Genomic DNA, 15481 nt, shown 5'->3' on the forward strand with positions numbered 1-15481 from the left:
TACTCAAAAGGAACTCAGCCACTTTGCCTCCATAAAGCCCAATACTCAAAAGGAACTCAGCCACTTTGCCTCTGTGAAGACCAATACTCAAAAGGAACTCAACCACTTTGCCTGCATGTGACCCAAAGCTTGAAAGGAACTCAGCCACTTTGCCTCTGTGAAGCCCAATACTCAAAAGGAACTCAGCCACTTTGCTTCCATGAAGCCCAATACTCAAAAGGAACTCAGCCACTTTGCCTCTGTGAAGCCCAATACTCAAAAGGAACTCAGCCACTTTGCCTCTGTGAAGCCCAATACTCAAAAGGAACTCAACCACTTTGCCTGCATGTGGCCCAAAGCTTGAAAGGAACTCAGCCACTTTGCCTCCATGAAGCCCAATACTCAAAAGGAACTGAGCCACTTTGCCTCCATGAAGCCCAATACTCAAAAGGAACTCAGCCACTTTGCCTCTGTGAAGCCCAATACTCAAAAGGAACTCAGCCACTTTGCCTCTGTGAAGCCCAATACTCAAAAGGAACTCAACCACTTTGCCTGCATGTGGCCCAAAGCTTGAAAGGAACTCAGCCACTTTGCCTCCATGAAGCCCAATACTCAAAAGGAACTGAGCCACTTTGCCTCCATGAAGCCCAATACTCAAAAGGAACTCAGCCACTTTGCCTCCATGAAGCCCAATACTCAAAAGGAACTCAGCCACTTTGCCTCCATGAAGCCCAATACTCAAAAGGAACTCAACCACTTTGCCTGCATGTGGCCCAAAGCTTGAAAGGAACTCAGCCACTTTGCCTCCATGAAGCCCAATACTCAAAAGGAACTCAGCCACTTTGCCTCTGTGAAGCCCAATACTCAAAAGGAACTCAGCCACTTTGCCTCTGTGAAGCCCAATACTCAAAAGGAACTCAACCACTTTGCCTGCATGTGGCCCAAAGCTTGAAAGGAACTCAGCCACTTTGCCTCCATGAAGCCCAATACTCAAAAGGAACTGAGCCACTTTGCCTCCATGAAGCCCAATACTCAAAAGGAACTCAGCCACTTTGCCTCCATGAAGCCCAATACTCAAAAGGAACTCAGCCACTTTGCCTCCATGAAGCCCAGTACTCAAAAGGAACTCAGCCACTTTGCCTCCATGAAGCCCAATACTCAAAAGGAACTCAGCCACTTTTCCTCCATGAAGCCCAATACCCAAAAGGAACTCAGCCACTTTGCCTCCATGAAGCCCAATACTCAAAAGGGACTCAGCCACTTTGCCTCTGTGAAGCCCAATACTCAAAAGGAACTCAGCCACTTTGCCTCCATGAAGCCCAATACTCAAAAGGAACTCAGCCACTTTGCCTCCATGAAGCCCAATACACAAAGGAAAACTCAGCCACTTTGCCTCCATGAAGCCCAATACTCAAAAGGAACTCAGCCACTTTGCCTCCATGAAGCCCAATACTCAAAAGGAACTCAGCCACTTTGCCTCCATGAAGCCCAATACTCAAAAGGAACTCAGCCACTTTGCCTCCATGAAGCCCAATACTCAAAAGGAACTCAGCCACTTTGCCTCTGTGAAGCCCAATACTCAAAAGGAACTCAGCCACTTTGCCTCCATGAAGCCCAATACTCAAAAGGAACTCAGCCACTTTGCCTCCATGAAGCCCAATACACAAAAGGAACTCAGCCACTTTGCCTCCATGAAGCCCAATACTCAAAAGGAACTCAGCCACTTTGCCTCCATGAAGCCCAATACTCAAAAGGAACTCAGCCACTTTGCCTCCATGAAGCCCAATACTCAAAAGGAACTCAGCCACTTTGCCTCCATGAAGCCCAATACTCAAAAGGAACTCAGCCACTTTGCCTCTGTGAAGCCCAATACTCAAAAGGAACTCAGCCACTTTGCCTCCATGAAGCCCAATACTCAAAAGGAACTCAGCCACTTTGCCTCCATGAAGCCCAATACTCAAAAGGAACTCAGCCACTTTGCCTCTGTGAAGCCCAATACTCAAAAGGAACTCAGCCACTTTGCCTCCATGAAGCCCAATACTCAAAAGGAACTCAGCCACTTTGCCTCCATGAAGCCCAATACTCAAAAGGAACTCAGCCACTTTGCCTCCATAAAGCCCAATACTCAAAAGGAACTCAGCCACTTTGCCTCCATGAAGCCCAACACTCAAAAGGAACTCAGCCACTTTGCCTCCATGAAGCCCAATACTCAAAAGGAACTCAGCCACTTTGCCTCCATAAAGCCCATACTCAAAAGGAACTCAGCCACTTTGCCTGTGAAGCCCAATACTCAAAAGGAACTCAACCACTTTGCCTGCATGTGGCCCAAAGCTTGAAAGGAACTCAGCCACTTTGCCTCCATGAAGCCCAATACTCAAAAGGAACTCAGCCACTTTGCCTCATGAAGCCCAATACTCAAAAGGAACTCAGCCACTTTGCCTCCATGAAGCCCAATACTCAAAAGGAACTCAGCCACTTTGCCTCTGTGAAGCCCAATACTCAAAAGGAACTCAGCCACTTTGCCTCCATGAAGCCCAATACTCAAAAGGAACTCAGCCACTTTGCCTCCATGAAGCCCAATACTCAAAAGGAACTCAACCACTTTGCCTGCATGTGCCCAAAGCTTGAAAGGAACTCAGCCACTTTGCCTCCATGAAGCCCAATACTCAAAAGGAACTCAGCCACTTTGCCTCTGTGAAGCCCAATACTCAAAAGGAACTCAGCCACTTTGCCTCTGTGAAGCCCAATACTCAAAAGGAACTCAACCACTTTGCCTGCATGTGGCCCAAAGCTTCAAAGGTACTCAGCCACTTTGCCTCCATGAAGCCCAATACTCAAAAGGAACTGAGCCACTTTGCCTCCATGAAGCCCAATACTCAAAAGGAACTCAGCCACTTTGCCTCTATGAAGCCCAATACACAAAAGGAACTCAGCCACTTTGCCTCCATGAAGCCCAATACTCAAAAGGAACTCAGCCACTTTGCCTCCATGAAGCCCAATACTCAAAAGGAACTCAGCCACTTTGCCTCTATGAAGCCCAATACTCAAAAGGAACTCAGCCACTTTGCCTCCATGAAGCCCAATACTCAAAAGGAACTCAGCCACTTTGCCTCTGTGAAGCCCAATACTCAAAAGGAACTCAGCTACTTTGCCTCCATGAAGCCCAATACTCAAAAGGAACTCAGCCACTTTGCCTCCATGAAGCCCAATACTCAAAAGAACTCAGCCACTTTGCCTCTGTGAAGCCCAATACTCAAAAGGAACTCAGCCACTTTGCCTCCATGAAGCCCAATACTCAAAAGGAACTCAGTTACTTTGCCTCCATGAAGCCCAATACTCAAAAGGAACTCAGCCACTTTGCCTCCATAAAGCCCAATACTCAAAAGGAACTCAGCCACTTTGCCTCCATGAAGCCCAACACTCAAAAGGAACTCAGCCACTTGCCTCCATGAAGCCCAATACTCAAAAGGACTCAGCCACTTTGCCTCCATAAAGCCCAATACTCAAAAGGAACTCAGCCACTTTGCCTCTCTGTGAAGCCCAATACTCAAAAGGAACTCAACCACTTTGCCTGCATGTGCCCAAAGCTTGAAAGGAACTCAGCCACTTGCCTCTGTGAAGCCCATACTCAAAAGGAACTCAGCCACTTTGCTTCCATGAAGCCCAATACTCAAAAGGAACTCAGCCACTTTGCCTCTGTGAAGCCCAATACTCAAAGGAACTCAGCCACTTTGCCTCTGTGAAGCCAATACTCAAAAGGAACTCAACCACTTTGCCTGCATGTGGCCCAAACTTGAAAGGAACTCAGCCACTTTGCCTCCATGAAGCCCAATACTCAAAAGGAACTGAGCCACTTTGCCTCCATGAAGCCCAATACTCAAAAGGAACTCAGCCACTTTGCCTCTATGAAGCCCAATACACAAAAGGACTCAGCCACTTTGCCTCCATGAAGCCCAATACTCAAAAGGAACTCACCACTTTGCCTCCATGAAGCCCATACTCAAAAGAACTCAGCCACTTTGCCTCCATGAAGCCCAATACTCAAAAGGAACTCAGCCACTTTGCCTCCATGAAGCCCATACTCAAAAGGAACTCAGCCACTTTGCCTCTGTGAAGCCCAATACTCAAAAGGAACTCAGCTACTTTGCCTCCATGAAGCCCAATACTCAAAAGGAACTCAGCCACTTTGCTCCATGAAGCCCAATACTCAAAAGGAACTCAGCCACTTTGCCTCTGTGAAGCCCATACTCAAAAGGAACTCAGCCACTTTGCCTCCATGAAGCCAATACTCAAAAGGAACTCAGCCACTTTGCCTCCATGAAGCCCAATACTCAAAAGGACTCAGCCACTTTGCCTCCATAAAGCCCAATACTCAAAGGAACTCAGCCACTTTGCCTCCATGAAGCCCAACACTCAAAAGAACTCACCACTTTGCCTCCATGAAGCCCAATACTCAAAAGGAACTCAGCCACTTTGCCTCCATAAAGCCCAATACTCAAAAGGAACTCAGCCACTTTGCCTCTGTGAAGCCCAATACTCAAAAGGAACTCAACCACTTTGCCTGCATGTGGCCCAAAGCTTGAAGGAACTCAGCCACTTTGCCTCTGTGAAGCCCAATACTCAAAAGGAACTCTCAGCCACTTGCTTCCATGAAGCCCAATACTCAAAAGGAACTCAGCCACTTTGCCTCTGTGAAGCCCAATACTCAAAAGGAACTCACCTCGCCACTTTGCCTCCATGAAGCCCAATACTCAAAAGGAACTCAGCCACTTTGCCTCCATGAAGCCCAATACTCAAAAGGAACTCAACCTCAACCAACTTTTGCCTGCATGTGGCCCAAAGCTTGAAAGGAACTCAGCCACTTTGCCTCCATGAAGCCCAATACTCAAAAGGAACTCAGCCACTTTGCCTCTGTGAAGCCCAATACTCAAAAGGAACTCAGCCACTTTGCCTCTGTGAAGCCCAATACTCAAAAGGAACTCAACCACTTTGCCTGCATGTGGCCCAAAGCTTGAAAGGAACTCAGCCACTTTGCCTCCATGAAGCCCAATACTCAAAAGGAACTGAGCCACTTTGCCTCCATGAAGCCCAATACTCAAAAGGAACTCAGCCACTTTGCCTCCATGAAGCCCAATACTCAAAAGGAACTCAGCTACTTTGCCTCCATGAAGCCCAGTACTCAAAAGGAACTCAGCCACTTTGCCTCCATGAAGCCCAATACTCAAAAGGAACTCAGCCACTTTGCCTCTGTGAAGCCCAATACTCAAAAGGAACTCAGCCACTTTGCCTCATGAAGCCCAATACTCAAAAGGAACTCAACCACTTTGCCTGCATGTGGCCCAAAGCTTGAAAGGAACTCAGCCACTTTGCCTCCATGAAGCCCAATACTCAAAAGGAACTGAGCCACTTTGCCTCCATGAAGCCCAATACTCAAAAGGAACTCAGCCACTTTGCCTCCATGAAGCCCAATACTCAAAAGGAACTCAGCCACTTTGCCTCCATGAAGCCCAGTACTCAAAAGGAACTCAGCCACTTTGCCTCCATGAAGCCCAATACTCAAAAGGAACTCAGCCACTTTGCCTCTGTGAAGCCCAATACTCAAAAGGAACTCAACCACTTTGCCTGCACGTGGCCCAAAGCTTGAAAGGAACTCAGCCACTTTGCCTCCATGAAGCCCAATACTCAAAAGGAACTCAGCCACTTTGCCTCCATGAAGCCCAATACTCAAAAGGAACTCAGCCACTTTGCCTCCATGAAGCCCAATACTCAAAAGGAACTCAGCCACTTTGCCTCCATGAAGCCCAATACTCAAAAGGAACTCAGCCACTTTGCCTCTGTGAAGCCCAATACTCAAAAGGAACTCAGCCACTTTGCCTCCATGAAGCCCAACACTCAAAAGGAACTCAGCCACTTTGCCTCCATGAAGCCCAATACTCAAAAGGAACTCAGCCACTTTGCCTCCATGAAGCCCAACACTCAAAAGGAACTCAGCCACTTTGCCTCCATGAAGCCCAATACTCAAAAGGAACTCAGCCACTTTGCCTCCATAAAGCCCAATACTCAAAAGGAACTCAGCCACTTTGCCTCTGTGAAGCCCAATGTTCAAAGGTTGAATTTTTTATGTGCCACCAGTACAGGTGCACTTGGCTTGATGAATCCTCTTAAGCAGAGCACATTGCCAAAGGTATCGATCAGAAGACAACAAATGCAGAGGCATATCAAGCATCTCAAGTCATATACATTATTGTATATTATTCTTGAATTAGTTGAGGTCTTACAGCTGTTTCTGAGATGTCCCAAATGATAGGTGAGTATGCCTGAATATGGGGCATTCCATCATCAGAGACAAGTAAAGAACATATGAAAGATCTTTATTTCCTTACTCTCTATTCTTCTATTTCATTGCTTATTATCTGCAAATTTTCCATGTCTAGATCTTTTATCTGAATATTTCCGTGTCTAGATCTTTCCTATGTTCTCTACTTGTCTCTGATGACAGAGTACCCCACATTCAGGCATCACTTGCCTACCACTTGGGATATCCAGAAACAGCTGTAACACCTCAACTAATTTCAGAATAATATAAAATAATGTATATGACTTGAGATGCTTGTTGTGCCTCAGCATTCGTTGTCCTCTTTCACAAATATATATCTGCTAAATCAACAATGTAAAATGGTTACGTGCTTGGAACCCTGATAATCTATTACATCATTTACTCAGCATACCTATTTGTTTATTTGTTTAGATCACAAGTGAACCCCATATTCTATATAATATATATATATATATATATATATATTATATATATATTATATTAAATTAGAGACAAAATCACTATTATGCAAATCAAACAAAGGAAGACTTAAGCCAATGCATAAATTAATTTATATAATTTAGAAATTTAACAATTATTAATATCCACTACGATCGTTTCATGTCTTCTTTTCATCACGTCTTTGAGTAGTAGACATTCTTCAGGTGGTTTCAAATCTAAAATATAATCAATATTTTTAAGATATAAATAATCGATATAATCTAAAATAATAAAAACTTACCTTCGAAACACGCATTGAGTCGAACCAGGGGCAGCTGATGAAGGGGAATTTTCCTTGTATTGTTTGTCTTGTACCCTGTTTTTTCGTTGTTAAAAAAAAGTCTGTTTCCTTGTTTGATTTTATGTTCTCTTCTCTCGTTGTGTTCTACGTTTATTTGTGGTGTCCTGTACTCATATATATATATATATATATGCATGTATATATACATATAGATGTAGGTATGTACATATATGTATATATATAGGCATATATTTTATTTATTTATTATATTATATATATATATATATATACACATATACACACATATATATACATACACACATATATATTTACACACACACAATTTCTGTATTTGTTTGCAAGATCCTTGATGCGCAATCGTATGTTGGAAGAAATGTTGAAATAATGTCCATATACATGTATGAAGCAGATCACTAAACAGTTGCTAAAACTGACACAATGTATGCCAAAAATCTCTCAAATCACACCCTTTTGTCTTATGTATACATATATGTACATTTAAACAACTCAGGGAGACTTTTATAAGATAAAATGACTTGATAGAAAAGGTAGTCAAAGCTCCCTCAAATCAAACCTACTGTCTTATGCATGTCTACAATTGCCAAAAAAGGTAGTTGGAACTAATAGAAATAGCAGCCAAATCTCAAACACAACTTTCTTAAAAAAGTAAAAGGTATATCAAAATGATGAGAAAGTCATTTATGGAGTGCATTTGGTCAATGGTCTGCTCAATAAAGACTGAACTGTGGCTAAACACCAACAGCTAGTTACAACTGGTCAGATGATGAGTCAATGAGAATCCTGTATATGGACTCTTGAAGGGCTAAAGCTAAATCTCCCTCAACTTACATTTTACAATCTTAAAAAAAGGAAGGACACAATAAATGACATCAATTCTGTATCTCGTTAACCCTTTAGTATTTGAGCCAATCATATCCAGTGCAAATATTTGTTTTACATTCTAATTGGTCAGATTTGGCTTCTCACACTAACCCTACAATGTCATTCTAAAAATGAATAACTGCATCATTGAACTCTCAAAGCTACATGATTAATTCAACTCAATGTAAATAAATAAGCATTACATTTGACAGAGCAATCTGAATGCTAAAGGGTTAAGGGATGAAAGGGTCATAGCCATTAATGCCTTTGGTCCTAGGTTTGCTTGATTCATTTGACCTTGGACTAAACATCAACAACCAATTATAACCAGTTGGATGGCAAGTATTCGGCTTACCGCAGCTGGTGTTCCATCTCTCGGTCAAGAACCTTCTGGAAGGGGCGCGAGGTATAGTAGCCACTCCAGTAGTGGTCATCTCGATCAGCATAGGTGAAGAAATCACCTGACAGTGAAGGTATGTTTGGGGGAGGATCCCCAGGTGCAATTTTATGCTTCTTGTAGATTGCATTGAAATAGTCAGACAAAGTTCCAAACTTAATCTGGAATAAAACAAAAAAACAAACATAAAAATATAGAAATAAATAATCAAAACTAAAAGTAAACAAAAACTCATCTAGACAAATAATATAAATATATTAAAAAACAAAAATACAATTACATAAACATATAGTATAATAAATCCATAAATATTTATGTTTCATTGGTTTGATGAAGGATCCAGATTTTAACTGTTTTTCTTGAAGCTAATTAGAAGACAAAACAGCAGGTAATATGGGGAGGGGTGCACAATTATTGTGGCTTTTTTTCAACAAAGTTTATTCAACAAAAACAATAACAACATGTAACCAAAACATCTTGAATTGATTATTCCGGAGCATATTCACCATCTACTCCAATTACTGCTTCTCATTAGCTTGGCAGAAGTGTGTGTGTATGAGAGAGAGAGAGAGAGAGAGAGGGAGAGAGTGTGTGTGTCTGTGTGTGTGTGAGAAGGAGATATTCAGTTCTAAGTCAGACTTGGTCCAATATATACATACAGTTCAAAGTCACAATATTGTGTATACCATGTTTTTCTTTACCGACTTCAGATAGTAAGGTATTATTTGAGATAGTAAGGTATTATTTGAGATGATAAGGTATTATTTGAGATAGTAAGGTATTATTTGAGATAGTAAGGTATTATTTGAGATACTAAGGTATTATTTGAGATAGTAAGGTATTATTTGAGATAATAAGGTATTATTTGAGATAATAAGGTATTATTTGAGATAGTAAGGTATTATTTGAGATAGTAAGGTATTATTTGAGATAGTAAGGTATTATTTGAGATAATAAGGTATTATTTGAGATAGTAAGGTATTATTTGAGATAGTAAGGTATTATTTGAGATAGTAAGGTATCATTTGAGATAGTAAGGTATTATCTGAGATAATAAGGTATTATTTGAGAGGATAAGGTATTATTTGAGATAGTAAGGTATTATCTGAGATAATAAGGTATTATTTGAGATAATAAGGTATTATTTGAGATAGTAAGGTATTATCTGAGATAATAAGGTATTATTTGAGATAGTAAGGTATTATTTGAGATAGTAAGGTATTATTTGAGATAATAAGGTATTATCTGAGATAATAAGGTATTATTTGAGATAGTAAGGTATTATTTGAGATAATAAGGTATTATTTGAGATAATAAGGTATTATTTGAGATAATAAGGTATTATTTGAGATAGTAAGGTATTATCTGAGATAATAAGGTATTATTTGAGATAGTAAGGTATTATTTGAGATAGTAAGGTATTATCTGAGATAATAAGGTATTATTTGAGATAGTAAGGTATTATTTGAGATACTAAGGTATTATTTGAGATAGTAAGGTATTATTTGAGATACTAAGGTATTATTTGAGATAGTAAGGTATTATTTGAGATAATAAGGTATTATTTGAGATAGTAAGGTATTGTTTGAGATAATAAGGTATTATTTGAGATAATAAGGTATTATTTGAGATAGTAAGGTATTATTTGAGATAGTAAGGTATTATTTGAGATAGTAAGGTATTATTTGAGATAGTAAGGTATTATTTGAGATAGTAAGGTATTATTTGAGATAATAAGGTATTATTTGAGATAGTAAGGTATTATTTGAGATAGTAAGGTATTATTTGAGATAATAAGGTATTATTTGAGATAGTAAGGTATTATTTGAGATAGTAAGGTATTATTTGAGATAGTAAGGTATTATCTGAGATAATAAGGTATTATTTGAGATGATAAGTATTATTTGAGATAGTAAGGTATTATCTGAGATAATAAGTATTATTTGAGATAATAAGGTATTATTTGAGATAGTAAGGTATTATCTGAGATAATAAGGTATTATTTGAGATAGTAAGGTATTATTTGAGATAGTAAGGTATTATTTTGAGATAGTAAGGTATATCTGAGATAATAAGGTATTATTTGAGATAGTAAGGTATTATTTGAGATAATAAGGTATTATTTGAGATAATAAGGTATTATTTGAGATAATAAGGTATTATTTAAGATAGTAAGGTTTATCTGAGATAATAAGGTATTATTTGAGATAGTAAGGTTTATTTGAGATAGTAAGGTATTATTTGAGATAGTAAGGTATTATCTGAGATAATAAGGTATTATTTGAGATAGTAAGGTATTATTTGAGATAGTAAGTATTATTTTGAGATACTAAGGTATTATTTGAGATAGTAAGGTATTATTTGAGATAATAAGGTATTATTTGAGATAGTAAGGTATTATTTGAGATAGTAAGGTATTATTTGAGATAATAAGGTATTATTTGAGATAGTAAGGTATTATTTGAGATAATAAGGTATTATTTGAGATAATAAGGTATTATTTGAGATAGTAAGGTATTATTTGAGATAGTAAGGTATTATTTGAGATAATAAGGTATTATTTGAGATAGTAAGGTATTATTTGAGATAGTAAGGTATTATTTGAGATAATAAGGTATTATTTGAGATAGTAAGGTATTATAAGAGATAATAAGGTATTATTTGAGATAATAAGGTATTATTTGAGATAGTAAGGTATTATTTGAGATAGTAAGGTATTATTTGAGATAGTAAGGTATTATTTGAGATAATAAGGTATTATTTGAGATAGTAAGGTATTATTTGAGATAGTAAGTTATTATTTGAGATAGTAAGGTATTATTTGAGATAGTAAGGTATTATTTGAGATAGTAAGGTATTATCTGAGATAATAAGGTATTATTTGAGATAATAAGGTATTATTTGAGATAATAAGGTATTGTTTGAGATAGTAAGGTATTATTTGAGATAATAAGGTATTATCTGAGATAATAAGGTATTATTTGAGATAATAAGGTATTATTTGAGATAGTAAGGTATTATCTGAGATAATAAGGTATTATTTGAGATAGTAAGGTATTATTTGAGATAGTAAGGTATTATTTGAGATAGTAAGGTATTATCTGAGATAATAAGGTATTATTTGAGATAGTAAGGTATTATTTGAGATAATAAGGTATTATTTGAGATAATAAGGTATTATTTGAGATAATAAGGTATTATTTAAGATAGTAAGGTATTATCTGAGATAATAAGGTATTATTTGAGATAGTAAGGTATTATTTGAGATAGTAAGGTATTATTTGAGATAGTAAGGTATTATCTGAGATAATAAGGTATTATTTGAGATAGTAAGGTATTATTTGAGATAGTAAGGTATTATTTGAGATACTAAGGTATTATTTGAGATAGTAAGGTATTATTTGAGATAATAAGGTATTATTTGAGATAGTAAGGTATTATTTGAGATAGTAAGGTATTATTGAGATAATAAGGTATTATTTGAGATAGTAAGGTATTATTTGAGATAATAAGGTATTATTTGAGATAATAAGGTATTATTGAGATAGTAAGGTATTATTTGAGATAGTAAGGTATTATTTGAGATAATAAGGTATTATTTGAGATAGTAAGGTATTATTTGAGATAGTAAGGTATTATTTGAGATATAAGGTATTATTTGAGATAGTAAGGTATTATAAGAGATAATAAGGTATTATTTGAGATAATAAGGTATTATTTGAGATAGTAAGGTATTATTTGAGATAGTAAGGTATTATTTGAGATAGTAAGGTATTATTTGAGATAATAAGGTATTATTTGAGATAGTAAGGTATTATTTGAGATAGTAAGTTATTATTTGAGATAGTAAGGTATTATTTGAGATAGTAAGGTATTATTTGAGATAGTAAGGTATTATCTGAGATAATAAGGTATTATTTGAGATAATAAGGTATTATTTGAGATAATAAGGTATTGTTTGAGATAGTAAGGTATTATTTGAGATAATAAGGTATTATTTGAGATAGTAAGGTATTATCTGAAATAATAAGGTATTATTTGAGATAGTAAGGTATTATTTGAGATAGTAAGGTATTATTTGAGATAGTAAGGTATTATCTGAGATAGTAAGGTATTATTTGAGATAGTAACGTATTATTTGAGATAATAAGGTATTATTTGAGATAATAAGGTATTATTTGAGATAATAAGGTATTATTTGAGATAGTAAGGTATTATCTGAGATAATAAGGTATTATTTGAGATAGTAAGGTATTATTTGAGATAGTAAGGTATTATTTGAGATAGTAAGGTATTATCTGAGATAATAAGGTATTATTGAGATAGTAAGGTATTATTTGAGATAGTAAGGTATTATTTGAGATAGTAAGGTATTATTTGAGATAGTAAGGTATTATTTGAGATAATAAGGTATTATTTGAGATAGTAAGGTATTATTTGAGATAATAAGGTATTATTTGAGATAATAAGGTATTATTTGAGATAGTAAGGTATTATTTGAGATAGTAAGGTATTAATTGAGATAGTAAGGTATTATTTGAGATAGTAAGGTATTATTTGAGATAGTAAGGTATTATTGAGATAATAAGGTATTATTTGAGATAGTAAGGTATTATTTGAGATAGTAAGGTATTATTTGAGATAATAAGGTATTATTTGAGATAGTAAGGTATTATTTGAGATAGTAGGTATTATTTGAGATAATAAGGTATTATTTGAGATAATAAGGTATTATTTGAGATAGTAAGGTATTATTTGAGATAGTAAGGTATTATTTGAGATAATAAGGTATTATTGAGATAGTAAGGTATTATTTGAGATAGTAAGGTATTTTTGAGATAATAAGGTATTATTTGAGATAGTAGGTATTATTTGAGATAGTAAGGTATTATTTGAGATAATAAGGTATTATTGATGAGTAGTAAGGTATTATTTGAGATAGTAATGTATTATTTGAGATAATAAGGTATTATTTGAGATAGTAAGGTATTATTTGAGATAGTAAGGTATATTTGAGATAATAAGGATTATTTGAGATAGTAAGGTATTATTGGAGATAGTAAGGTATTATTTGAGATAATAAGGTATTATTTGAGATATAGTAAGGTATTATTTGAGATAGTAAGGTATTATTTGAGATAATAAGGTATTATTTGAGATAGTAAGGTATATTTGAGATAGTAAGGTATTATTTGAGATAATAAGGTATTATTTGAGATAGTAAGGTATTATTTGAGATAGTAAGGTATTATTTGAGATAATAAGGTATATTTGAGATAGTAAGGTATTATTTGAGATAGTAAGGTATTATTTGAGATAGTAAGGTATTATTTGAGATAGTAAGGTATTATTTGAGATAATAAGGTATTATTTGAGATAGTAAGGTATTATTTGAGATAATAAGGTATTATTTGAGATAATAAGGTATTATTTGAGATAATAAGGTATTATTTGAGATAGTAAGGTATTATTTGAGAGAGTAAGGTATTATTTGAGATAGTAAGGTATTATTTGAGATAATAAGGTATTATTTGAGATAGTAAGGTATTATTTGAGATACTAAGGTATTATTTGAGATAATAAGGTATTATTTGAGATAGTAAGGTCTATTTGAGATAGTAAGGTATTATTTGAGATAATAAGGTATTATTTGAGATAGTAAGGTATTATTTGAGAGTAAGGTATTATTTGAGATAATAAGGTATTATTTGAGATAATAAGGTATTATTGAGATAGTAAGGTATTATTTGAGATAGTAAGGTATTATTTGAGATAGTAAGGTATTATTTGAGATAGTAAGGTATTATTGAGATAGTAAGGTATTATTTGAGATAATAAGGTATTATTTGAGATAGTAAGGTATTATTTGAGATAGTAAGGTATATTTGAGATAATAAGGTATTATTTGAGATAGTAAGGTATTATTTGAGATAGTAATGTATTATTTGAGATAATAAGGTATTATTTGAGATAGTAAGGTATTATTTGAGATAGTAAGGTATTATTTGAGATAATAAAGTATTATTTGAGATAATAAGGTATTATTTGAGATAGTAAGGTATATTTGAGATAATAAGGTATTATTTGAGATAGTAAGGTATATTTGAGATAGTAATGTATTATTTGAGATAATAAGGTATTATTTGAGAGTAAGGTATTATTTGAGATAGTAAGGTATTATTTGAGATAATCGGTATTATTTGAGATGGTAAGGTATATTTGAGATAGTAAGGTATTATTGAGATAATAAGGTATTATTTGAGATAGTAAGGTATTATTTGAGATAGTAAGGTATTATTGAGATAATAAGGTATTATTTGAGATAGTAAGGTATTATTTGAGATAGTAAGGTATTATTTGAGATAATAAGGTATTATTTGAGATAGTAAGGTATTATTTGAGATAGTAAGGTATTATTTGAGATAATAAGGTATTATTTGAGATAGTAAGGTATTATTTGAGATAGTAAGGTATTATTTGAGATAGTAAGGTATTATTTGAGATAGTAAGGTATTATTTGAGATAGTAAGGTATTATTTGAGATAATAAGGTATTATTTGAGATAATAAGGTATTATTTGAGATAATAAGGTATTATTTGAGATAGTAAGGTATTATTTGAGATAGTAAGGTATTATTTGAGATAGTAAGGTATTATTTGAGATAATAAGGTATTATTTGAGATAGTAAGGTATTATTGAGATACTAAGGTATTATTTGAGATAATAAGGTATTATTTGTGATAGTAAGGTATTATTTGAGATAGTAAGGTATTATTTGAGATAATAAGTATTATTTGAGATAGTAAGGTATTATTTGAGATACTAAGGTATTATTTGAGATATAAGGTATTATTTGAGATAGTAAGGTATTATTTGAGATAGTAAGTATTATTTGAGATAGTAAGTTATTATTTGAGATAGTAAGTATTATTTGAGATAGTAAGGTATTATTTGAGATAGTAAGGTATTATTTGAGATAGTAAGTATTATTTGAGATAGTAAGGTATTATTTGAGATAATAGGTATTATTTGAGATAGTAAGGTATTATTTGAGATAGTAAGGTATTATTTGAGATAATAAGGTATTATTTGAGATAGTAAGGTATTATTTGAGATAGTAAGGTATTATTTGAGATAATAAGG

At 34.8% G+C, this 15481-nt stretch overlaps 1 protein-coding gene across 1 annotated transcript in view; it reads right to left on the minus strand.

The window, feature by feature from the left end:
• The window catches only part of LOC115226051 (alpha-mannosidase 2x-like), a 52996-nt gene that overhangs the window by 25148 nt on the left and 12367 nt on the right, over positions 1-15481 (minus strand). Inside the window, exon 2 of the mRNA XM_029797023.2 lies at positions 8296-8498. Within this exon, the coding sequence (XP_029652883.1) occupies positions 8296-8498 (203 nt within the window). The remainder of the gene's footprint in view (positions 1-8295; positions 8499-15481) is intronic.

This window comes from Octopus sinensis, linkage group LG29 (genome assembly GCF_006345805.1).
Source record: "Octopus sinensis linkage group LG29, ASM634580v1, whole genome shotgun sequence".
Classification (NCBI taxonomy): domain Eukaryota; kingdom Metazoa; phylum Mollusca; class Cephalopoda; order Octopoda; family Octopodidae; genus Octopus; species Octopus sinensis.